General features: G+C 40.1%; 1 protein-coding gene across 2 annotated transcripts; it reads left to right on the plus strand.

Moving 5' to 3' along the window:
- Positions 1–105: 105 nt before the first annotated feature.
- Positions 106–23,600, plus strand: grb14 (growth factor receptor-bound protein 14). 2 transcript variants are annotated; one of them, XM_080478297.1, is made up of 15 exons: positions 106–240; positions 2,959–3,170; positions 4,354–4,483; positions 16,161–16,317; positions 17,384–17,505; positions 17,598–17,672; positions 17,798–17,935; positions 18,786–18,896; positions 19,044–19,139; positions 19,489–19,551; positions 20,931–21,047; positions 21,425–21,494; positions 21,588–21,675; positions 22,142–22,235; positions 22,546–23,600. In XM_080478297.1, the coding sequence occupies exons 2-15, from the start codon at positions 2,986–2,988 to the stop codon at positions 22,690–22,692; spliced, it is 1,593 nt and encodes a 530-aa protein (XP_080334423.1). In that variant the 5' UTR covers positions 106–240; positions 2,959–2,985; the 3' UTR covers positions 22,693–23,600. The 2 variants fall into 2 exon arrangements, with proteins under 2 accessions (XP_080334423.1, XP_080334424.1); XM_080478298.1 differs by lacking the exon at positions 106–240 and having other exon boundaries at positions 2,771–3,170; positions 22,546–23,599.
- Positions 23,601–25,517: the final 1,917 nt, after the last annotated feature.

The raw sequence follows: 25,517 nt of genomic DNA on the forward strand, positions 1-25,517 counted from the left end.
ACCCATGCATATATGATTTGTTTTTTTTTCTTTTCTTCGTGCTGAAATTGGATCCAGTCGAATACATCCAACAGGTAAAACGGGCTCCGCGCCTGTGCGCGCTCTGCGCGTCACCGTGGCGCACCTGAGCTCAACGTGTGAACCCGCGCGGAGTCTCTTTCTCTCCACGGCAGGACCGGAGACATGAGGAGGACCTGCGTGCACCACCTGAACTGGAAACTCTGCTTCTGCAGGCGTCAGGTAAAAACAAATGTGCAGTTTTGAGTTGTATGTATAGTCACAGCGCAGGAAGAAGCGCGCGACAGATTCACCAGAAAGGTGCAGGAGGAACGTTACATGGTGGAAATGTGTCATTTCAGCAAATGAACAAAAACGAGTCGTTTTTGCCCGGTCGATACACAATTATCGAGAGGAAACGCTTTAATAAGGATAAGAAACTCATCTGACAAAAATAAAGACGCTTTTATGTTTCAGCATTAAATCTCCAACTGTTCCTGTCTCTGTGTTTGTGATTTATATGTAAACATAACATTGAACTGCTCGGTCAATTTACCTATTTTTGTCTTTTAAAGATGACTATGAACGACTGCAATGTGATCTTGAAAATTTTTTCTACCACAGCAAAAGCATTCTTGTTCTTTAGTTGACTCCCTGTCAGCAGATGGCATTAACTTAGTGGCACTGAAAAAAACCTTATTTGATTTTCAAATTAGGAGCAATGTCACCAAAGGACTTGCATCAGCGCTGTCACGTTGTTGAAACAACACCAACCAAATTGATCCAGAGAATTCCAAGACAAGTGACCCACCCAAAAGTGAGGAAAAGCAAAGCAGCTACTGAAATCTTTCTAGTGAAAACAAACATTTTAGGTGTTCAGTCAGTATATATATCTCTTGTTGTTATTTCTTGATCTTTGCAAAGGGCCATCGGCCTTTCAGCTGTGAACATTAGGAAGGTACGACACGTTCATGAGAGGACATGTTCTGTTGGTTTCCTTCATCTCTTCAACATCTGGCAGTCCAGTGCTTTTAGTGATATATTCATCAGAATCAAGCATTGTGCAAAAGTAGAACAACAATGTCAGTTAGTGTTACATACAGCAGTTGGTTTTTTTTTTTTTACAGTGAAAATATACAGAAACACCCTCAAAGTGAAATCAAGTCTCATTTTACTCTTAATTTAAAAATTTCTTGGAGGTTTTAATTGTGTTTCCTTTTTATAATACAGTATGGGTTGTAACTTCAAGTCACTTTCAGGTTGTGTTTTATCTTCTTTTTTTATAATCCAATTACTTCGAACCAGTAACATTAACAGGACGGCTACATTTAGCTGATGGGATGCAACAATTTGAGCTTTCCCCATACGATATGGATACAAATTCTTTGCTTACCTTTTTAACACGACCTTGTGAACTCAAACAAACGTCCACATTCACAAAGACAGACACTGCAAAGCAATGCCTTTGCTCTCTAAGCTCTCATCAATGACTGTGTCATGCTCCTTTGTGTTTCTCGTCCATTGCACCTAACATTACCAACTGTTTCATTACCCGCCACCTCAAAATCAACCCAAAATAAACACAGACAGTAATCTAAAGCCGCTCTGGCAAAGGAAGGTGCATATTTATTAGGTGAAGCAGCTGTTTCTCTTCTGGTCCCACATAGCAACTACAATTGATGATTTTATTGAACTATTATTTGCAATCCAGGACACATATTTGAAGTAATATTTTCAATGATTGAAAAAAAATAAATAAATCATGTTGTCACTTGACAAAATGTGAACTTGTCTTGATTGATGAAATCAGGAACCCGAAGTTGTGCAGAGGAATTTTGGACGCACCCATAGTGAAATGTGCCCAAATAAATTATCCAAGCAGCTGAAGTGAATCTTTCAGCAAACTCTTGATCCAAAGCATACCAGATACTTGCTGACAGTTTTTTTTACTGAGGAGAAAATGTTTTCAAATGACACACATCTGGGGGACTTTTAAGCAACACTTATATGTCTGGATCGTTTTTAGGGGCACTGTGAGCATTAGTTATTTAAAATCCAGCCCAGACCATGCTGCGTATCGTCGCTGTGACAGATAATAGGGGAGTAAAGAGAGTGGATAAAAATAACTTTTAAGGTCCTCTTTGAATGGATCTGTATAATTTGTTCCCCAGAGCAACTTATTCTTTCATTGAAAGACTTTTCCTAGTCGTTCCTCAGCTGTAGTTTGTCACATTGATGTTCATAATCGAGAAGTCAAACTGTTAATGCATTGCTGGGTTGCCTTGCCCTCTGTTGGCGTGTGTCTTGAATGGCCTGCTCTCCCCTGATCAGACCCCTGTTAGACATTACCTTTCAGAAATATGTTATCATCACAACCATCCCCCATATGGAGGCTGTCACTGAATGACATGGCCAATCTGCGAGTGGCTACTCTTTACAGCCACAGTTTGTCTCCAGTGCACAAAGTTTAAAGTACAATCCCTGTGCAAAGTGCATGACAAAGGTACAGTTTGTTTTATAGTGCTCATAGACCTCCTGGAGCCACAACCAGCCCACTGTGTGACTCTTGTGTGGACTCATTTATGATTTAGGTTTTACAATTTGCAAGACTGTGTGTGCCCATGTATGTGTAAATAATTACTTGATGTTAAAAAGCAAGGACACCCATTTTTGGAGTCATTGTGTTAAAAATATCTTTATTGTAGTGGATCATGTTTGGGTAGGAGGGATCATTTTGCCCCACTGGGCCAGACCTGTGAAAAGCAGATGAGCCAGAGACGTGTGTGTGTGTGTGTGTGTGTGCGCGTGTGTGTGCGTCTGTGTGCGCGCTCTGCTGAGCTGTGAGCTAAGGAGCCCCGCCAACCAGCCAGCCAGCCAGCCAGCCTGCCTCCCTGCCTGCCTGCTTGCTCCAACTCTGCTCTACACACACTCCTCACAGCTTGTCTCTGCTGTGTGCTCCAGATGATGCCTTGGATTTAGCCTGCCCACATGAGTGATATGAACAAGACACTGGAGGAAATACACACTTCTGGAAGCCTCAGAGAGAAAGCGGAGATTTTTCAGAGTGGCCAGGGTAATGTGAGTGGCTTCTCCAGCCCAGCCCTCATCCCGTTGGATCCTTTACTGACACCAAATGCACAGACGAGCCGGACTAAGCTCTGCAGAGGGACCAGGTAAAACTGATTTTCTTTTCCTATTTCCAGTTATGACACATTCACTTACATTCAAACTGAAAGTTGGGTCTTTTTTTTTTTTTTCTCTCTTACTTTGTGCTTCATAGTGTGAGCTGCCCTGCAGAAGAATAGTACTGCCTTTGTGTTGCACGATCGAGACGCAGCGGTCTGTTTGAAAGTTGTACTGTTGCTCGCTGCACCCAAACACAGCTGTGAATGAACTTCAATGTAAATCCTTCCAACTTTGCATTCACAGAATCAGAATCAAATAAAGCACCTGATATTTTGTCCGGGGCAGTCGTTAACTCAGTAGCCACTGTGTTAACTGAACAGGAAAGGAATTGCTATTTACTGTGCTGCCGGTTTGCTTTAATCTAACACTAATTCACTACAATGTTGTCTTTTTTTTTTCTATTTGATTGGCCATAAAAACCCTTGAATGCACTACAGGTTTTCACTAAAGAATAGACTTTCATCCTGGTGTCTGCCTAATATTTGGTGTCACAAATAGTGCAGATGATGTGATAAACAAGAACTTTTTAAGTGAAGTTCCCTAACTTGAGGGCATTTTTCGGTTGTGATATAGCGCGCCTCCTCTTTTACTTTCTCACCCGGTTCCAGCACTCTGTGTGCAGTACAGTTCTTGAGTCGGGACGGCTTACATGTGTATTATCTACCTCCTTATCAAAAGTCTGTTAGTGAATGGGTGTGTCCTCATGTAGTCGAGAATGGGAAGGATTTGTACAAAGACCAAGCCTGACATTTTTGTCGGTTTATCACCTGCTCTATTTACACTCCCCATTTATCTAGAACACAACCAACCGAGGAATCATTACAATCTCACTGCCTGGGCTGACTTTAGCAGGCAGGGTAGTGGGACAAAAAGTCTATTGTTTGCATAAATCCACTTGCAATCCACTTTTCTTGTATTCATTACAATACAAACTAAATGCTTGATCTACTTATTTTCTGAAGCGTTTTCTCCCAGCATGGGAATGGTTCTGCATCTTCAAAATATGATAGCTCTTTAAAATTGTTTTCATTTATTGTCTTTGAATTCAGCACTAACATACTTGTGACTGAGGAATCAATGTGATTTTCAATAAGGCCTGCGTTCCTTTATTCGAGGCGGTCATCACAGTAAGTTTCTGTTTTTCATTGTGTCTGTGTTGCTTTCCCGCAGGAGCAATAAAGAGGGGGAGGAATCGTTCCCCTCCCTTGTTCCAAACCCCTTCCCTGAGCTTCTGCACTCAACCCTCACCCCCTTCGTCTCCGAATGTTTATTACCATGGACCAAAAGTAGTGCCACTCAGGTGAGTGTCCCATTTGCAGTGCAAACACAAAATAAAGTCTGTGCTGTAACCTTTTCCATATGCTACCCCAGGCAGCAAAGTCATTGGACCAAATGCCAGAAAACAACTGCAGGACGTTTGTGAAGTCAAAATGAATGCATAGTTGCATAATGTTTGGCTTGTAATTTGTCTGAGACTTCAGGACGTATGGACGGTTGAACCGGTTATATGAGTATGGAAATTAGCTGCAGTGAGGAGATAAAGTGCTGTGTCAGCATGCTCAGTCTGCACTGCACGGTCACGTTGATAATTTAGGATGCATATAGTGACCGCTGATCTACATAAAAATGGACGACACATGTAAAGTGTCATACTGTGCTAAAGTTTTATTAAAAACATTGATAGTTTCACAGTTTGCCCAAGAAATGCCTGGCCTAGTTCTCCAGGGCGCTGTTGTTTGTTCAAGCACAGGGTGTGTGATTATCATGTACTGAATGTCTCTATAGAATAGTAGTGCTGTCAGATGGCGCAAGAAGCAGAAATCCCTCCTGACTGAAGGAAACAATGTTCATTCTGTTTGCAAAATTAAGCCTTAATGATAATAAGATAAGTAGGCAAAAATCTTTTTTGATTCATTTCACCAGCTTGATAATGACAAACCTCTCTGGTTTGTCAACGTTGTAATACAGCCTTCTACTTATGTGTGCCTGGGCTTTAGAAGTTTCCTTTTCTCTAGTTTGCAAATTTGGTAAGCATCCTAACTCTTATAACTTATTGTAGAGTAGATCGATGTGTCTTTTCATGTGGTTGGAAAGGAAAGAAAAAAAAATAGCGCTATTCAGAATACAGAGTACCACAGTCAGAACCGCATGTTTGAATACTTAGTAATTGTGTGGTGGTCAATCTATTGCTGTACGATGCCTGTGTAGTGCCAGCCGTTTAACAAGTGATTCATTTGCAACAAAATCAAAAGCAAAAATTTAGTAGTGAGGACTGTTTTCTTCCAAACTAGATTGTTTTTAGCGGCTCAATGTTTATTCTCATATGGCATCTACAACTTGGTGATTTGTGGGAATAACTCAGTCTGTCATATCTAACAGATATAATATACGGAACCCAAAACAAAGAAATGCTAATAATTTATGCCGACAGAAAATTTTGTGTAACAGCTTAAACTTTTCTTGTTGTTGTTGTTAACATCTTGTATTTGAACTCTGCCACATTTGAAGAAAGGAGCTCATTCATTATGTTGGAAAGCCAACAATTATGGTTCGACTTCAAATGTCCATTGGTCTCCAGACTGACTTTGTCCAAACGTCTTCCTGGGATGGTAAACTAGTCTGGTTTGCCAACCGCTAGATATTTCCTGTTCGAGGTTCCCTATACTGTGAACTGAAGTCGATTTCAGGTTTTCGTAGTATCTTCATGATGTGTGTGTGTTTGTGTGTTTGACTGGCAGGAGGGGGCAGCTCAAAGCAGTGACTCATTGGAAAGCTTGAAATTACAGAGCTGCGCACCAACCAGCACCTATCAGCGGTATTAGATTTCTCATGTGTTGCTGCGAATGAAAAGTGCAATAGGCAAGTCTTCATTTCGGTTTTAAAGCTTCTGGGCTTCTCAGTTGTATACGTGCGATTAACACAATACTGTAATCAGATTGGTATTTGTATTTGTTCCTCTGCATGCGTCGGGGTGATATTGCCCAATTATACATCTGTCAAGTGTCTCCACTTGATGCGCAATGGCCCTCAAAAGGGCCCGTCTATATAATTCCCTCCTGACTCAGTTGAAGCTTTCACATCAGAAAATTTCAGAGTGATTGCCAATTCTCCGGCGCTCTCACCAGCCTATTGTGGCGACAGGTTAGGGATTTACAGGGATTTGGCATTGTCTTTGATAAGTTCTGAGAATAATCTCTGTGAAGGAGAGCAAAGTGACACGGAGCTGGCCTCCCTCTGAAACAGTGTGGCTTCCTTGTGGGCAAACCTTAAAGAAATCCTTATATATCTTACTAATGAAGCTTGTGCCTCATGTGCCTGACAGCCTCTCACTTCGTCCTCTCAGCTGCCTTCTTGGGAAGACATTGGGAGCATGTCAATCCGAACAGCTGTTTTTATGTCACAGGGCTCGTGGCACCGGGTTATGACCTCCTTTCAGAGGCACTCAAGAAACCAATGACATCATTGTGCCAAATGTGGTGCACTCGGCCCCTCACCCAGCATTCGATCCGTTCTGCGAAGGAAGATCGTCCCTCGAGCTTCCCAGTGTGTCGTTTTGAGTAGTAATTTTCTCATCAGTCGCAATTATCTCTAAATAATGGTATTCAGACGGAGACGTCTTTAGACTATAAAATGAGCATCCAAGGAAAAAGGCAACGGCGGCCGTCATTTTGGTATCCGAACCAGCTCAGTGTATTGTTCCATCGTTTGCTTAACATTACTTCATTCTATACAGACAATAATGGCGATTTGCATTCGAGGAACTAATTTAATCTCTGTCTCTACTAGAATTGTATCATGCTGCTCGTCCATAACAAACCACTGAGTCGTCAATGCTTTCTGGTATCAAAAGAAAGCCCAGCTAGCTGCCTTAAAATAACCTTCTGAGAAGAACTTTTCTAAATATATAAAAGATGTCAAGCTAACTGCATGTGGTTTTCACACTAGCTTAAGATAAACTGCTTGCTTTGCGTGCTTAACAAACCGTGTGGCGCATGCTGCCTCGGCACTTTCAGGCGTACAGCTTTGATGTCAGAGATTTTATCTGGAGCAATCCTTAAATCTCTCTGCTCTTGGGAGTGTAACTTGATTTAAAAATTTTATTTTGTTTTTTATTGATTTTATTCTTGTGACTTTGCTTATCGGGAAAATGACTTTATGCGTCTGCGTACAACCTTGGACTGCATCATTTCAGAGACACACTCAGTGACCACTTCATTAGGTATACTTGTGATAGCACAATTATAAATTCTGTCATTTCAACAGTAATCCTTTTCTGCCTGGGTTTGGATCCTCAGAAAGGTCTTTGTGTAATTATGTGTTTATTTTTTCACTGCTTCACACTCTTTATTGTATTCGAATGAACACGTGTTCTCACACACATTATAACCAAGTACACAAACCTTAAAATAGAAGCCTGCTTGGGTTTAAACATTTGTTTGAGTTAATGTTGAAAGGAAATCCTTCACCTCATGGACGAGTGGTGCAGTGGGCATCAGCCACCACAAAGTGCATCTAGTTGCAGATCCTCCACTGCTACACTGCCAGACTCCCAGATGCTGAGTGTTCGCTTCTCATTTTGAGCTCCAGCCTGTGAAACAATGGCATTTTTTTGCAGGACTGACTGCTAAGAGAGCAGGGAGTCCAGATGGTTGCACATTATCATACTGGCTTTAATGCTGCAGCATGTGGTTTAATCTATGATGTTTTGGAGCATAAAATTACCACCATATGACTAAAGGTGAAATCCAAAGCAACATAAAAAATAAGCATTGTTCCTTAAAATCCCTCACCTAATCTGTTCACAAAATGAACTGAATCAAAGGACATGAAGTGTACCCAACACCCTAACAGAGCAAAAACAGGAGAAAAAGACATAATGGAAGAAAAAAGTTTGCCTCTACTGCACTAAAACAAAAGAATTACTCACACAAACTTTATCCCATCTTAAACCCCAAAAAACTAAATGTCTAAGAGAAGGGTTAGGGGTAGGGATGGAAGGTGAAACAGCTGCTGTCAGCTGGATGAGCACTAACTGCTGAACCCAGATCGACTTGAAGACTGTCTGCTGATCCTGCTGGTGTCTCTCCTTGTCAGCCGACCACACCCAGTGACCAGGACTCACGCTGACACAGACACACAGAGCACTTACTCTGACTTGCACAGCTAACACAGTACACAAACATAAAACAATTATTATTTGAATAAATAATTTTGTATAAACTATTACTGAGTTTTGGACGTACCTCAATATACAATCTATCTGAAGTTCTTCTGCATTGCAGGATGTGTATCCTCTCAGTTTATCCTCAAGCTTCCGACTTGTTGTTGGAGTATACCTGTTGCGTGCTGGTGGCACTCCTTGAAAATCTAAATTAAGCCTCACAAATGTGTTCAGTGATGTCTTGCATGACTGACTACGTTGCTGCTCTGCCAGATACTGGCTCGTATCGCTGGCACTATCTGTGAATTCTGCTGCCCAGAGGTACGTATACCATCAGAGACGTACCACCACACCACGGGCTGTTGTCTCGCCCTGACAGAGCCTGCCAAGGGGTCTTGATTAAATCAGCTACGGTCAAGGACAGCGTCTGGGGCTGGCTTTGTTATGGGAGTTGTGGAGACTCTGTTATCATTCTGGCTCCATTAATTCGGATTCATTTTAGCTGAGCGATAACTCGCAGCGTCTGCTCGTCTGTGCTCTCACAAGTTAGTGCGTCGAGTTTCTAGATAAACGTGAAGCTTGTTGTGGGAGGTTCCTCTCTTCCTGGTAGTTCACATGAACTGAATGAGCAATGGCATGTGCCATTTTATTTTTTTTTAAAGAGAAGTCTTGCAGTTGAGCTGTGGGGCAACCTCTTACTGAAGGAGCCAACATTAAAAAAAAGAATCCACTTTTGAAATAACAAACTATTCTCGATGGACCTTGATGTATGCAATGTCTTTTCAAATAAACAACTCCTACAGCTTGTATCGCAGTCAGACAATTTCTCACTGACGTGTACCTTTTTTTCATTTTTCAGATTTATAGCATGTATGCATGTATGGTACGTGGGCTGCACAGTGCCTCTGTTTGAGTTCTGGGCTTACCTGCCTTCATGTTTTGCTTGGAGATGTGCAGGTTTTGTTTGGGTGCTATGGTTTCCTCCCGTTGTCCAAAAACATGTATTAAACGTTAATTGGTGATTTTGTAATTGCTGGTAGGTGTGTTAGTCTGTCTCTTTCTTTGCTCTGTGATAAGTGCACCCTGCCTTCACTCATCAGTTGGGATTGATGACCTCAAGTTGAATGTAGCAGCATGAAAGACAGAAGGATGACTTGTTTTTTTAAAAAGTAATATTTCTGCTAACCACACCTTCCTGTTACAAGTACTTCTGCTGATTGTAATTTGTGAAATGGCTGCAGTAGTTCCGTGTTTCTTCCATATAGTATTTTTTAAACTTTAGGAACAATGTTAAAATACACTACAGCTAAACAAATGAAGTGCATAATTGACTTTTGCAGTTACATTTTTAATTTGCAAAAAGGCTTTCAGTCGTCAACTTCCCTTCTCGTTCAAAATATAAACGTTTCAGTTTCAGTGCACCACACTGAGTTTTACAAAGAAACTACACCAAAGTTCCAAAATGCTTCAAGATGAACTTCAACATTATCTTTACTAAAAGTAGTTTTTTTTGTTTTTATTTCCTAAGGGGATCCCAAATTCATTCTGGTAAAGACTTCTTTGTGTGGCACCAATGGGGAAAAAAGTGTTCAAAATGCATTTATGCAGCTGAAACAAAAGCTTGAACTCCCCCTAATGTTTGTTTCAGAGAGTTTTGTGCTGCATAATTATAATATTCGAATGAACCATCCCAAAGCCTAACTGATTCAATCAATGCAGCTTTCAAACATAATGTCAACTATTAGAATAAACATTATTGCGCCATGAAAAGTTGCTATTTAATAAAGTATGTTACTTCTCATTCATATCCTTGTCGCACAGAGGGAAACATTTGTACAAATAGAGGCTAAAAATAGCTGGGTAGTGTCTGGCTACAGAATGTATGAAAACAACATATTCTTCTTCGAAAGTTATCAGCTACTTTGGTTGTTTTTACATTGTCACTGTGGAGAATCTTAGTCTTCTCTGGCCTTGTACTGTATATTTTACCTCCGTTCACCATGAGAAACACTTTTTTCCCTCCATTTTGTTTATTGGAGCTCCCTTTCTAAAAGGAGAGAAAAGGAAAAAGCTGTAACATTCTCAAGGACAAAGGAGGAGTTTGTGTTGTGGGGAGGCAACACCACTCAGTTTCTCACACTTGCAGCCTGAAGGATCTCACTATAATAGGATTTTCATAGTGTCAAGTAGGACTACCATAACAGAAAACTCTTCGATATCCGATGCCATATTCAACTGCGGATATTGATGGTATTGTTATTATCACGACGGTAATTCCAGCATCGTCCACTTTCAGTCAGTATTAATGGATGGTACTCTTGAAGTTAATGGTGCATCTGGAGCAGAAGCATGAATTTCCATGCCAGAAGAGTCACCTTGCCTGCCATCACACCTCTTTGTCTACAGAAGCGGGTAGGAGTCTACGACAAGTTTCCTGATCACTAATTGTTTTTTTTTTTCTTCTTCTCTTTAATAGTGAAGCATTGCCTTGTGGTTCTGTTCAGCCTTCTGAAACCAAATATTTTTGTTGTTGTTTGTTTTTAATGTTCCTGGATGAGCTCTGAGCTCATGTGAGTGCTAAGTAAGAGCTTACTGTTTACTAAGTTCAAATATTTGAACACGCATCCTCACGATACTTCATCTGTGTTATTGTTTCTTCAGTGGGACTAATGTTCAAGCTTAGAGTTGATACTTGGAATATGTCAGGACGTTCTTGTTTTAAAACTTCTAATGTGAAAGTAATTATTACAATTTACTTTCTTAACTTTTACTTTTGTATAAAATGTGGATATTTATCATCATTAAGTTGAGAAGTACCGACTAAGATAATGCACAGATACCCAAATCTAAAAATTGAAACTTCAGCAGACGTTACTTTTGTCTCTCTTCTGAGGTGCTGTTTTTCCAGATTGGCCAAACATCCCTGAGTGGAATGTTTCCTTTTAAGAAAAACACTGGACCCTCGCAAATAAATTAGAAAAATCAGATTTAGAATTTAACTTAGCCCTTAAAAACAGATCCTTCTGTTTGTTACATACAGGTGTAATATTACAAGAAAATCCACTTTGGATTTTCATGACTTATAAGATATGTATAGTTCATTTGTAGGCTGTTTCAACATTTCAAAATTTATGGGGAGGAAAAATACCTTTTCTGTTAAATTTTAAGCGTTTAGGGTGGTGCAATATTGTAGTGGTTATCAGTCTTTCCTCAAAGATAAACACTATTGGGTTCAAGTCCATGTTGAGCAAAGGAGCTTCGTCAAACATTCTACCAATAATTATTTGATATTAATAGGTGAATCTAAATGTGTATAGGTGTGTAGATAGAATTATGTCACGCATCAGCAAAGCTTATATATTCTACAGTTTAATCCAGTCGAGCTAATAATTTCCTGAATGAAACAGGAATGAATTTCATTCATTATATACAGTCCCTCTACACTGTAGCTTCAGTGTGAGATTCCACTTATTATAGTAGCAACGTCATACTTATCAGTGCTGTCTGATAACGCTGGTCTCTGGTTCTATTTCATCCCCCCCATTGTTGGACACTCAATGTGCTCTCCTGCACCCTACTTTCCAAGTGATCCAAATATGTTTGAAGAATTCAAGGCACTAGTTAATTCGAGAGCATTGTGAAGCCAGAAGGCATCACCCGTCAACACTGTAGCTTTCCTTTCAGTTCCTGCAGCACACTGCCTCAATGGCACTTGGTCTTATGAAAGGAAGGCTTGTATAAATCGGGAGTATTATGAATCAAAACGGTCATTTTCTGCAGTGTTTTGCAGAGAAAATCTCAGTGGTTTCCTTAGATAGAGCAGGCTGGAGGCCAACTTTTCACCAGCACTCGGTGACACAGCTGCAGCTGTGGGAGTGCACTTCAAGGTTCATCCAAAAGAAGCTAATTGGCAAAATGGCCCACACTGTCCTGTCCTTGAGATAAGAAGGTCTAATAGAGAAGTTTATGTTCAATGGGGCTATATTTAGTGTTGCATACTCAGTATCTGGGTTTACTCTGTCTAACCAGACTGTATTTTATTTTTTATTTATTTATTGGCACGGCACATCATGTTCTGATGCTCTGACCCCTGCTTCACCCCTTACCTCTGAAGTGATACCATCCAGCAATCAACTGTATGCTTGGCTGTATGGATTATTTTCTTATCTGGCTCATATTTGGATTTTACGGATAATTTCCTGGATTGTTTTGACTGCTGACTAATAAGAGAGTTCCCTGTAGTGTATGTGTATGTCTGTGTGTTTTTAAATATTTGAATATATATCTCTCTCCCTGTGTGTGTGTGTGTGCGTGTGTGTGTGTGTGTGTGTGTGTGTGTTGGGGGGGGGTTGTGGGGGGGGCTCCTCCGGGTACTTGGGTTTCATTTCACACTCCAGAAATGTGCAGTTTGAGGCTTCTTGGTGACTCCAGCTTGCCTGTAGATGTGAATGTGTGAGATTGGCTGTCGCTCTGTGTTTGCCCTGTGATGGACTGGCGACCTGCCCGGGATGAACCCTGCCATCCCCCATAGACGGCTTGGATCTGCTCCACTGCTCCACAACCTTAAACTGCATGCAGTGATTAAAAGATAGATGGAAACAATTTGTTTAGAATTTAGTTTAATTTAATTTAACTCAATTGGATTTATTTAATTCTTTCTTTCTTTGTTTTTTTAAAACTGCGTTTAATTCGCTGATTCGTGTGGTGCTAAAGATTAACTTTGCTTACAGTCAGGGTGAAAATCAAGGGGTCTGGGCAGGTCTCTGAGCCTTCAATCATCTATGTTCGTCCAAAATCAGAGCAAACTGTCCAACTGCCCATGCAAGTATATGTTGAATACAATCTTCCTCGTGGTATGACCTTTTGTAGCACTATTTTTTTTATTTTCCCTCCATAAGAGGGTTCACAACATGACTGCACTTACAATTTCTTGCTTTGTTGGAACATTTCATAATTTTAGACCACTATTTTGTCACAAAAAGACACAAACATAGATCGAGACAACATTTAATTTTACAGAAAATACTAAATAACAATTATTCATATGAAACACTCCAACAATACATCTAAAACTCATTTATGTACATTGGATATGGACATTTTTCACCTCTACACAAACAGGAGCACAGATATCTCCACAGTCTGGTTGAGTCCTAATCCTGTTTTCAGAAACGGGGATACTGCATTTTACATCACCTTAAGATTAAAGCTGTAGCGAAAAAGGGATAATAAATTACAAATATATGTGTCATAAAAAATAACAAAACTCCATTGGTAACATCTCTTTGAGTTTTTCATCTTGCACCATAAAAGTTTATTGTGAGAGTCCAGAGGATGTGAGATAAAAGTACAGTATGTGTAGGTTTCATTCAGGCTGATGAATGAACCCTGTGTGAGCTGATAAAGGCCTTTGTGGCTCCTGCAGCAGGCCGCTGCAATACCTGGCTACTCATTAGTAACTCCTAACCAATGATTAACAGTCATGTCTCAATGTGTACAGTCACTTGGCATGAAAAATACTTCCAAAATATTGCAATCATTAGTCTTGCAGGCATCCGTCAATGTCAGCGCTATTTATAGTACGCTTGATTCATTCAAATAAATATTACATATGACAATATACTGTTTTGAGTGCATGATTTGATTAACTGAAAAATATGGACGTCAACAATTGAAAAGTTAATTGTAATTTTTACACTAATAACATATAACTGTAATCATGAGGTTCTTCTATTAAAACAATAGTAAACTCTTGTCCTATAAAATATTCTGATATGTTAACATACAGGTTTTTTTATTTTATTTTGTACACTCAAAGACTAAAAAATATATAAAAGTATATGATAGTTTGTTTCAATAAAATCATGAGAGGAATGTAGTCTTTATAATGTATTTTTTTAAATTTACATATTGTAAATTCTTAATTTTATTTATTTACAAATTTTTATACTGCATGACTCATCATTTCATTAGCATGCAGCCTAAATTAGTAAAACAAACACAAATAATGATACCTGGTGACAGTTATTCAAGTGAAAACAATATTCCGGATGCAGCGTGTACTTTGAGCACTGCGTCTGTGTGGCTCAGCTTTACTGCATCTCTTGACGTGACATGAACCGAATGTGTTTTGTTTCATTTGTCATATTACGTGCACTAAGAAAAGTTTAAGTTAATCATCGTGGAGTAAATAAACCTACATACCAGAATTTGATTTCGGTATATTTTTAGGGGGGGGGCGTTGATTTTTGTACATGTACCAGCACAAATAAAGAAGAGTCCCTTGTGTAATTGAAAAAGTCATGTAAAATGTTAGTTTACAATTGAAGAGGTTCAATAGTTAGTGATAACATTAGACTTACAGTGAATACTGATTAAATAGAAATGTTAGGCTTCTACACATCAAAACAGTTCCAAATAATACAATGTGAGGTATTTCCAGTGTACTGATGCACTGTAACAGCCTCCTCACACACTGACAGACCCTGCCCTGCTCCTGGTGAAATATGATGCCCGAATTATTTGATTTGGCTGATTCCCAAGAAGCCACATCCTGGTCGAGGCAGTTTCTAGCTGTAGTGCAGTAAATGTTTTTCTTTTTCTTTTCTTTTTTTTTTTAAAATTTAGGATTGTTTATTCAAAATAAGAATGAATTTAGTCTCTGTTTTTAAATCCCCCAAATGAAACATTAGCAACCTGCATTGTTTCGATTGCAGCCAACATCATACATGAAACACGGGACGGTAATCAATTTAAAGCAGGACCCTGCATCTGTTAGACATCTGCCAAAACGAGACATTTGTCTTGCGAGGCTCCACGTGGGCGGGTTGAACACTAAATGGTTTACACTAAGTGGTGATGTCATCGTCGGAGGCGCTCATTTGCTGATGACTCCTTAAGGGCTCAAACCTCAGAAACTGATGAAGAGCTCTGACCTCCTTTCTATGCACTTAAGAAATCAAGCTCCTCCTGCCCAGCTGTGAGCGACCAATAAAGCTTTTTATAAGAGAAAAGAGAGACCCATTTTGTCTTTGCGACTCCTCCGTTCTCGTCCGTACTCGCCTTTTGTGGACAGGTTCGAACCAATCGCCACAACTTTGAACCTGCGCCTTTCTAAAGGCTTTCTAGGCTCTTGCAGTGCATTAGTGTGAAGTGTGATGAGAAACTGCTGCAGCCATGTGACATGTCTCTCTCTCTCTCCACAAAGTGGACACATTCGTGTGTGGCTTCTCATAACACACAGGCGCACACGCTCATACTCACTCGAAGGAGAGCAGGTGATTTGGTATCAGTGCTTCAGTGATCAGATATGTGGAGTCGGGAGAGCGCTGTGCGGGGAGGCAGTTTTCTCTAATTAACTCCTCCCAGGTTTATGGCAGCAGACAAAGATAGAAGATAGAAGAGAGACCGAGAGCAGTGGAAACTTGCTGTTTCTCCCTTGCTGTGTCGCTGGAGGTGTGTTTTTATGTTTCTACCAAAAGCCCTCCTTTACAATGCTCTGTACTCAGCCATGGTCGGACGACAGAGCTTGCCCGAACTCAGCACCGTGCTTGGCTCCAGAACGTAGGGCGAAATCCCCTTTCAGGTGGATTAATTCATTTCTTTCATTTCTTAATGTCGTCATGCAGTGTATACCTTCCTGAAGTGCTCAAAACCTGGGACAGGCATTGATATAGATGCACTACCTCACTGTGTGTTTGCGGCTCAAAGGGATTACTTTGCTTTGTTTCAGGTTAAAAGTCTTCCGATGCGAGTATTCCCTTAAATGTATGAGTGCGTGATTAAAATAGCAACTGATCCAAGGCTTCTGTTTCAGGTAATTAAAGTTTATAATGAAGATAATACCAGCAAAGCGGTGGAGGTTCCTCCTGACGTCACTGCACGTGACATATGCCAGCTGTTCGTTCTGAAGAATCACTGCATTGACGACCACAGCTGGACCCTTTTCGAGCACCTCTCCCATCTGGGAATCGGTAAGATTTAGATTTCAGCATTGAAGAGGAAAAAAAAAAAAGGTTTGGCACCAAAAATGATGTATGAAGTGTTATAATGTCGGTTTTAATATCATTACCCAAAATGTACCTCTTATTCCATATTATAGATTCTACTGCGATATACTCACTCATTCAGAGACACATAATACATTGTCCATGTTGAGGTTTCGGCTACAGTTGAGATGAAATACTAATACTAAATTCTGGTAGCGATGGTCAGTTTTGCCAATTTTGAGGGGCCCCAAATAAAAAAAAAAAAAAAAACTGTCGAGCAACAACTTAAATTTGTGTCTGTATAAATAAAACTTTTAATAAAATTAACTTTAGCATTAGGAATAAATACATGGTGGGGATGGTTTTGTGGGAAAGTGAGAGAGATGGTTTGGACTTGTATGTGTTAGAGGTAATAGTTACAGTATGTAAGAAAAAGACATCCAGGCAACTGTGAAGAAGGAGGATACAGGACACAGAGGGGATTGGAGGAAAATTGAAAATGTCCAAATCAGAAAAAGATCTTTGCTACAGTTTTGATCCGCTACTTTTCCTGCTCTGCATCAGTGAAGTTCTCGTATTTCTCTGTGCGTTTTGGCAAAGATTTATTTCTCAAGCCTCCATAGTCATACAGTGCTTTAACTTTGAGGATGCCTTCGTGTTTTAACAAACTCTATCTACGCATTATGCAATAAGTGAAGGGACATCTGTAAATCCTTATTCAAATATACTATTTACTAAGCATTGACGATCATCAGTAGTGTAAATGACTGGTGGAATTATGTTTGATAACTTTTCTCTGCCAGGAGAATTCAGCACTGCGGTGTGGCTAAATAAAAACTTCCTTCCATAAATCCAATATTTTGAAGCTCTTGGAAGTAATTGTTTGTTATACTGCTTATACAACTCTTACTTGAAGTTAAGCCATATCACTGGTGCCAGGGAAACTTTTGCAAACATCATTGATTTTAAGAGCCTTTGACCTGATGTCCTGAGCGGATGTTTCTCAGCTGACGGGTTAACCTACCACGGTCCTGCTTTCTCTTCTCATTAGAAAGAACCATTGAAGACCATGAGTCTGTTATGGAGGTGCTGTCAGGCTGGGCGATGGACACCGACAGTCGGCTGTATTTCAGAAAGAACTATGCTAAATATGAATTCTTCAAGAATCCACTGGTGAGTTTTTGGCAAAATTCTACTCTTCTTTTTTCCAATTACAATTCAAGAGTGTTGCATTAACAAAAGAAAAGTATCTGTTCTATTTGTAGGACTTTTTTCCTGATTGCATGATCTCCATATCCACTGAATCCAATGGCTTGGTGGATCACTCTGAACTCATTCAGGTATCGTTGTATTTACCGTGCATGCTCTCTCACCATATTAGTTAGGTGTCTAAATAAGTTGTGTGACCTTTATAAATTATTCTACCTGCCAATTTTACAAAGTAATATTTCTCTACCCAACACAGACCTTTCTCAAATCCAGCACTTGCCCAGAGATTCATGGATACCTACATGCCAAAGAGCAAGGCAGGAAGTCCTGGAAGAAGTTTTATTTTGTCTTAAGGAGGTCAGGACTTTATTTCTCCAACAAGGGCACTTCCAAGGTGAGTATTGAAAAACATGCTCATCTTCAGTGTGTTGAATGCATTATTTGGAATTAAATTTAGCACAAAAAGTATTATTTGTGTGATAATTGTTCTTGCATTGCGCCACACTGGACCACCATGTAATTTTTTCTGGAGGGCGATGTAACAGGTTGAGTGTGGTTTTCCTTATGTCAGCTGGCATGGCAGCCGGGCAGAAACAATCCTCCCAATGCTACGGACAAGGGAAACCTAAACCTGGCCTTCAGCCACACCAACATCACCATATTTTAACTGCTTTCATTCCCTTCAACAAAAGGCTTTTTTGTAGCTGAGTGCAGGTAGAGTTGGTGTGACACCCACTTTTATTGTAGTGTATTTGCCGTTCCTTTGTTTTCAGTCAGACGCATTGCTAGTCAGTCTTCACAGGCGGTGGCATTACTTCATGTAAAGAAGTGGAAACGGCGTTTCCATTGAAAGCAGAACAAAGGGAGTCTTTGAGCTTTTCCTCCCTTTGGAAATCTGTCTTTGCTACAATGTCGCTATTGATACAGTCTTGAGTGCAACTCCCATCAATATTAGTGAATTTATCCTTATCTCTTATCACGTTTGTGGACTAACTACACCCACGCTGACTGATAAAGTCGTGTTTTTAGACGACTACACTGCTTGAATTTATGTTTGCTTCCCTCCATCTGTATTTAAGTGAGCTATCACATGTGCGACTACCTGACATGCTTCCTTGAACCTCGCATCTCGTGGTCACAAGGATTAAGACTTCAGCTCTTTTATTTGTTGTTTCATACCTCACCCGGTAACTCCCTGCGTATATTGTACTTGTGTTCTAGTATGACCTCTCTGTGCTTCGTAGGAACCAAGGCATCTCCAGTTCTTTGCAGACTTCAGTGACAATGATGTCTACGCTGTGTTGTCGGCCAAAAAACTACACGGCGCACCTACAGAGTTTGCCTTCTGTGTCAAGGTGCCATCCTTTTCTTGTATCTACTGTTAGAGCGATTGTTACCACAAAGTACAAAAATGCTAAAACTGTACAAAAAAGCAGCAGAAGTAAAGTATTGATTCCCGTAATATTGAACTGCTTTGTTTTCCTTGTAACTTCTCGCCCTAGTCCACAAAGTGCAGCGCAGCAAGGGACTTGAAGCTACTTTGTGCAGATGATGAGCAGACAAGGACCTGCTGGATCACAGCCATGCGCTTGTTAAAGGTTGGCTTGCTGATGAATAACTCTGGGTGATATCTGAGAGAAGGGATGCTGAGTCACTGCTAGAGTCAGATTTAGCTTTGGGAGGAGGTCAAGGGAAACTATTGAATGATGCTGGGGATTAGCACTCTTACTCCTGATAGAAACAGCTTGTGTTCATTGTTTGGGTATCTGCTGGATACACTCAGGAGCCATGTAGACCCTACGGCAAGTTTATAAATAATATACAGCTCCGCACAACAGACTCAGTTGTATGTGCATGTGTACATCTGCAGATCACAGCTTGTTTTAACATGATCATGTTGTAAATATTTGAAATGAAACTTAGACTGCTGACCTTTGTGTGTTTCAGTTTGGGATGCAGCTGTACCAAAATTTCATTCACCCACACCAGAAGCAGAAGATTTCACCAATGGTAAATGGAACCTTAAAACTCTTCATGCGATCCTCCTGGGTTGTAATTTCAGTGGTTCAACACATTTCTTTAAAGGTGGCACTTTGAAACTAAAGCAGCTTTCAATCTACATCATCAACAGATAAATTGATAACTACAAAAGGCCTTATCAGGCTTTCAGAGAAATGAAGTTATACTTTGAAAATAAGTTGTAAACCAGCCCCGAACTGTGTAATTACATTAAAAATACATAGCATTAAAAAATCTGACAGGAGACAGTGTATGACTGTCTCTCTGTTTGTCCTGTTATGAGTGTACGGTCTTAACCCATCATCAGTTGGAATCTGCCCTGCAGCCCTGAACTGAATAAAGTGGTATAGAAGATGGATTATAAAAGATATTAAATGAGGTTGCTCCGTCTATGGTGGATAGATTTCTTTAAAATCACATTCGCATGTTAAAGACATCACATCGCAGTGTATTATTATGGTTGCATAGAAAAAAAATTAAGACCCCGTGTTTTACTGTAGGATTCCTGTCCCAGAATAGCCGTAGACCATACAGAGGTTATTTTTGTGGAAGCAAATGCAATCTATTTATGGGTTATGGACATGTTTGTGAACTCCTTGCTTTCTAAAAATACTTGATCAGCTGCTCTCAGATTTAACAGCTCATCACCTCTTTGCTGCTATCGGTGGGGGGGTCATATGTGACCAACATCCTCGCCAAGAGGATTAGAAAGATGGGACAGGGACATGAAACTGCTAAATGCAGGGTCAGGTTACTGAGTCTTATGTGGCCAACATGACAGATGAAACATGCTGTCTCGCTGTCTGTCATGAAGATGCTTGAAAATCAAATGCGATGCCCCCCCCCCCCCCCCCCCCCCCCCCCCACACACACACACACACACGTAATGAATAAAAATACATATTTGTATTACTGGAAGGGAGACTATTTTTCGCACATCTGTTTAAATTGCGAGCATACTAAGGGTTAAAGAAGTGAATGTGGACATTTAAAAGCTGCTTGGTAATCCTGATGAGAAGCATTTTCTTGAGTGTTGGTGCAGTTATTTAGAGTCACTCACTATATGACAGCTTAATGGACTAAAATGTACCCATGTGTCACTTTTTTCAAAGCCACTTTAATCCCTTTTAAATGGAGACTTCTGTCTGGAATGGTCTAAAAAATTAAGATGAAGTCACATTACACAGACACTAGATGGCAATACAATACTACAGGCAGCAAGAGTCGGTCTTCCTCCTTTTCACAGTACACAAAGGAGAGTGACCCAAACACAAGAGGAATCTGTGCATATCTTTATGTGTTTGGCAGAAAACATTTTAAACATACTCTGGTGTCCGTAATACCAATGTATTTTACCTGTGCCTCCTCAGAGGAGCATCTCTGAGAACTCGCTGGTGGCCATGGACTTTTCTGGCCAGAAGAGTCGAGTGATTGAGAATCCATGTGAGGCGCTGTCTGTGGCTGTAGAGGAAGGCCTGTCCTGGAGGGTAAGCCAGACTTTTTTTTTTTTTGCCAAGCCTGTTTGAAACCATTCAAAAAATGTCAATAATGAGAATGATATTTAAAACAATAATTTTACTACGTATCTATTTTCAGTGTGTGTTCATCAGGCCAAACACTGCTTTCATCTGAACAACCCATACTCATTTCTATGTAATGTGACACTGTGGATAAAATACACCGTTTTTGACCGGCATATCTTTTAGACAGAATATTCTTGGAGAACACGGGGATTGTTAGGTTTCTTCTAAAATGGCAATCATTCTCAACACTCCATAAATGAGCTCACTAAAAACAAAAATAAACGGTATGACATTTCTATGTTTTGGGATAATTTGGTCTTTTATTGTGGTTTCATCCACAGAGGAAAAGCTGCCACCGTTTGAGTGGTCATGGGAGCCCTTCCAGCGCACAGAGCTCTGTGCCCAACATAGGTTTGTGAAATGTTCCTTTATTTGTTTGCCTTTTGAACACAACTGAAAGGGAGAAAAGAAAAAAGAAAAAACGCTATCATGTCTGTGTTTCAGCGATCCACTTGACTCAGCCTTGGTTCCATGGCAAACTGGCTCGGGAAGAAGCTCAGCGACTAATCACTCAACAGGGTCTTATTGACGGGTGAGCGCATACTCTGGTGCATTGAGTCATTTGAAAAATGTAGTGTATCATTACTAGAAAGACACAGCACTTAGTGAAGCTTGTTGTCCTCCTCAGTCAGGCTAGGAAATACAATGATCGTTAAAGTGGTAAATATGTTGGGGAAAAATCACACAAGCAGTGAGAATATAAATAGGTAATCTTACATATTTTGTATACTTTTCAGGGAAGAGCACAAGTATACAGTAGTTTTGGTTACGTAATGGTTGGAGTATTTTAGACAGACACGTTTGAACTGTATGAATATGTGTCCAATTTCATCCCATCAGATTTTCTTTGCTTGTTTTATTTCCAAAACTTTGTAATGGGATAATATTTTCTCTTGCATAAAGAGCGAGTCAAGGTTTCTCACCATAATAATCAATGCGAATGAAGTCATGTGCACGTTCTGCCTCAGAGCTACAATAGACTTTTCTTTTTGTTGCAGAGTGTTTCTACTGAGGGACAGCCAAAGCAACCCAAAGACGTTTGTATTGTCACTGTGCCACATGCAGAAAATCAAACACTTCCAGATCTTACCAGTGAGGACAATTTACTATTTCAATAACGAGCAACATGCTTTGGAACATATAGTAATGTTTTGTTTTGTTTTTTTAATAATGACCCAGACAGGACTTCCTATTCTTATTCATAAAGATAATTTTTTATTTTTCTGGCTGCACATTTGGAGCCATTAGGTACGAGAGAAGATCAGTTTACATTTTGTTTGAAGAACCCAATTCCATTGTTTTCACAGTACCGCACAGATGCAGAACATTGCAACCTGAAGCTCGATTAGTCGCCTATTTTCATTCATGTTACGTCTTACGCTTGTTTTGTATGAAATTGTAGGTGGATGACGAAGGGGAGTTGTTCTACAGTCTGGATGACGGCCTCACACGATTCACTGACTTAATCCAGTTGGTAGAGTTTTACCAGCTAAATCGCGGGGTGCTTCCCTGCAAGCTCAAGCACCACTGCACCCAGATCGCTCTGTGAACCAGGGACCCCCAGAGATCCCCCAGGACCACACGCTCCTTTGTTCTCATGGACAGACACTCCCTGTCCCCTCGTGCCTTGAAGAGGAAAGATATACCGACATTTGTTTTCACGATGCGACACTTGGCCTAGCCTTACTATTCTTTTTAAGAAAAGAGATGAATTTCCATGTAAATGACTGCTGGTGCTGAAGATCACATGCAACACAATGTTTTCAACCCAGTACCGTGTCTGTGCGTCGCAGTTAATCGACGCAGACACGAGCTCTTTTACCATTTACTGTGTATGTCTCCTGCAAGCAGCTTGTGATTCTTACACCAGGACACAAATGAGAGAAAGTCATTTTGGTACATACAAACGTTTGAGTTTTCAATGAAAACATTAACTACTGTATTTATAGTGTGATGGTATTTGCCTGCTTGTGATCATCTCTTTAAGCTAATGATAGTTGTAACCCTGCAACAGCACCGTAGCTTCCTTGCAACCGTATCATGTTTCAAACACCTTTCCACTGTTTAAGGGGAAAAAAAGAAGAAAAAAAAGAACCTCTGCTATCTTACTCTTTTATGTCAACACATTTTTGTCCAGGTATATAGAGATTTTTTTTTTTTTTTTTTTTTTTTTCATTTGTAGAAAATAATTGATTCCGTTTTCTAATTGAGAGATTTGAAAAGCATCTCAGGAAGTGTCACTGTGCATGCCCAGCAACTGGACTGAAGAAGAGACATGTAATTGTCCCTTTTGGATAACCGGCACACGGCCACTCTGCTCTGCACTGTGCATTTATATTAATTGTTTTTGATTAAATCAAATGTTTGTATTCATGAAATCAGTTGTGGGCTCGCTCAAGAAAGACATCTATTAAATATAATTTCAGTTTCAGTTGCAATTCACCCAGAATAGAATCAAAGCTGTTGTCCAAGGATTCATTTCGACCACAGTCCGAGTTTTCTTTTTTTTCTTTTTAATTAGGTTTTATTCATTTCCAATGACATTCATACATCTGCAACACCTTGATAGGTCAACGTTTGATGGCCGTGCTGTTCTCAGATTTTCATGACATTACTACAGCTCTTTTTTTTTTTTTTCTTTTTTTAAGTTTCTTATCAAACATCCACTTTTCATCCCAAAATGTTTTATATCACTTTTCATTTGGCCATCAAGTTAATGAATTGGATTTTTACATAAATGTCTGTACTGTATGATTTTATATTTTTATTGCCACATGGAGGCTGTGGTGTAGTGGGATCTATCACTGCAGGTTTTAGCTGTGCCTTAGGAGCATTCTGGTCCAATTTCTGGTCATCGAGCTGATAAACTCATCTGTAATTAAATGTAGAAACCAAAACATCGGTACGTTGTTTTTTTAAAACATTTTATAGGGACGATAGGGAGCATAGAGTTGTATAAATGTAGACACCTTCCTCTTACAAGATGAAACGTCCAAGTCTGTCTCATCAGCACCCAGTCGGGTGCAGCTCAGTTCAGAAAGATTTTTTATGTCATTCATTAAGTCGTGATTTTGTAATAGGCCACACCACATCGTTGGTACACCACATGAAAGCCTAACATTTTGATAATTATTTGAACTGCATGAAAACAGAATTTGTACACATACACACACACGCAGTTTATTTCCTCTTCACGGGATGAAATACCACTAGATGGTACTAGAAGCTTTTTGCTTTGCCCTGCCCAAGTTCAGGTTTGAGATTGTTGACAATTAACTGATTTAACACTTTTTTTTAACTTGACAGTGGTTTTTAACTTGATGCATATTTCAGTTTACTGAAAATTGTACAAATGTTCTTCATTTATATTGAATATCATTGATACTCTCAGCATCTATGTGCTCAGAATGATGTAAAGTACGCCTAAAGAAACATACACGCATCTGCTCGACTTTGTTTTGCGTCTATTTCACTCTGGTTGAGGTCACTGTGCTCTTCCTGTTTCTCCTCCACCACTGATGAGTGATTGGAAATAAGATGCAAGCAGCAGACCTGAGTTGATGTCCTCTGCACTTACGGCCGACTTTAAGGGCTCCATACAGTTTGGAAAATTGATAACAGTGTGCAGTCCCTGCACAACCGCAAATGGAGCAGAATATCTTGTCTTGAAGCATTCGTGTTAAACAATCTTCTCTGTTGTGATACAAACACATTGCCCCTATACCTCTCCTGCTCGACTTCAATAGCACATTTTGAAACAGTGCTCACATCCAGGGGAGATGTGTGCACACAGAGAAGCCTTAAATGCACCCCTGCTTCCGAGGTCTTGTGCTAAATGTTGTTTTGGATGTATTCCTGCCATTGATCGGAGTCTGGCTGCAGGGGGAGAGATGGCAGCTGGGAGAGACTGCGCTTCCTTTAATGAATTCATCCAGCTCTATCCAGCCCAAACGGCCTGTGGATACACCATCTCTCCCAGTAAAGAAAGCCTCTGTCTGCTCCAGCTTGGCCCTCGTGGACAACCACCACTGTTCATAGCACTTCATACCCCTGCACTGGATTTTCTCCTGCCTGCACTTTTACTCTTATGACTTCAGGTTTTGTACTTGAGAGCTGTCAACTTTGCTCTGCTCTTAAATGCCCCTCTTGTTGCTCTCCCCTAGTACGTATTCAATTATCTGGCTTTGCTGTCTTCGACCAATTACTGATTATCTTCAATGAAGTGGAGACCTTGCTGTTTGCTCGCTCCTCCTCCACAAAAAGGGCCTCCTACGAGGAAGTGAAAATAGTTTGTTTAGGGGATGCAAAAAAAAGCGAAGGTTAGAGGCAACAGTTGCACAAAACTTTGGAATCAGGAATATTGAAAACCAAAAG

The sequence above is a fragment of the Lipophrys pholis genome (genome assembly GCF_963383615.2).
Source record: "Lipophrys pholis genome assembly, chromosome: 13".
NCBI classification, from domain to species: Eukaryota; Metazoa; Chordata; class Actinopteri; order Blenniiformes; family Blenniidae; genus Lipophrys; species Lipophrys pholis.

Coding starts and splice junctions, on each gene's coding strand:
- grb14 (XM_080478297.1), top strand. CDS start 2,986: ATGAGTGATATGAACAAGACACTGGAGGAAATACACACTTCTGGAAGC. Junction 17,936..18,785: donor CCAACAAGGGCACTTCCAAG/GTGAGTATTGAA, acceptor TGTGCTTCGTAG/GAACCAAGGCATCTCCAGTT. Junction 21,048..21,424: donor AGGAAGGCCTGTCCTGGAGG/GTAAGCCAGACT, acceptor TTTCATCCACAG/AGGAAAAGCTGCCACCGTTT.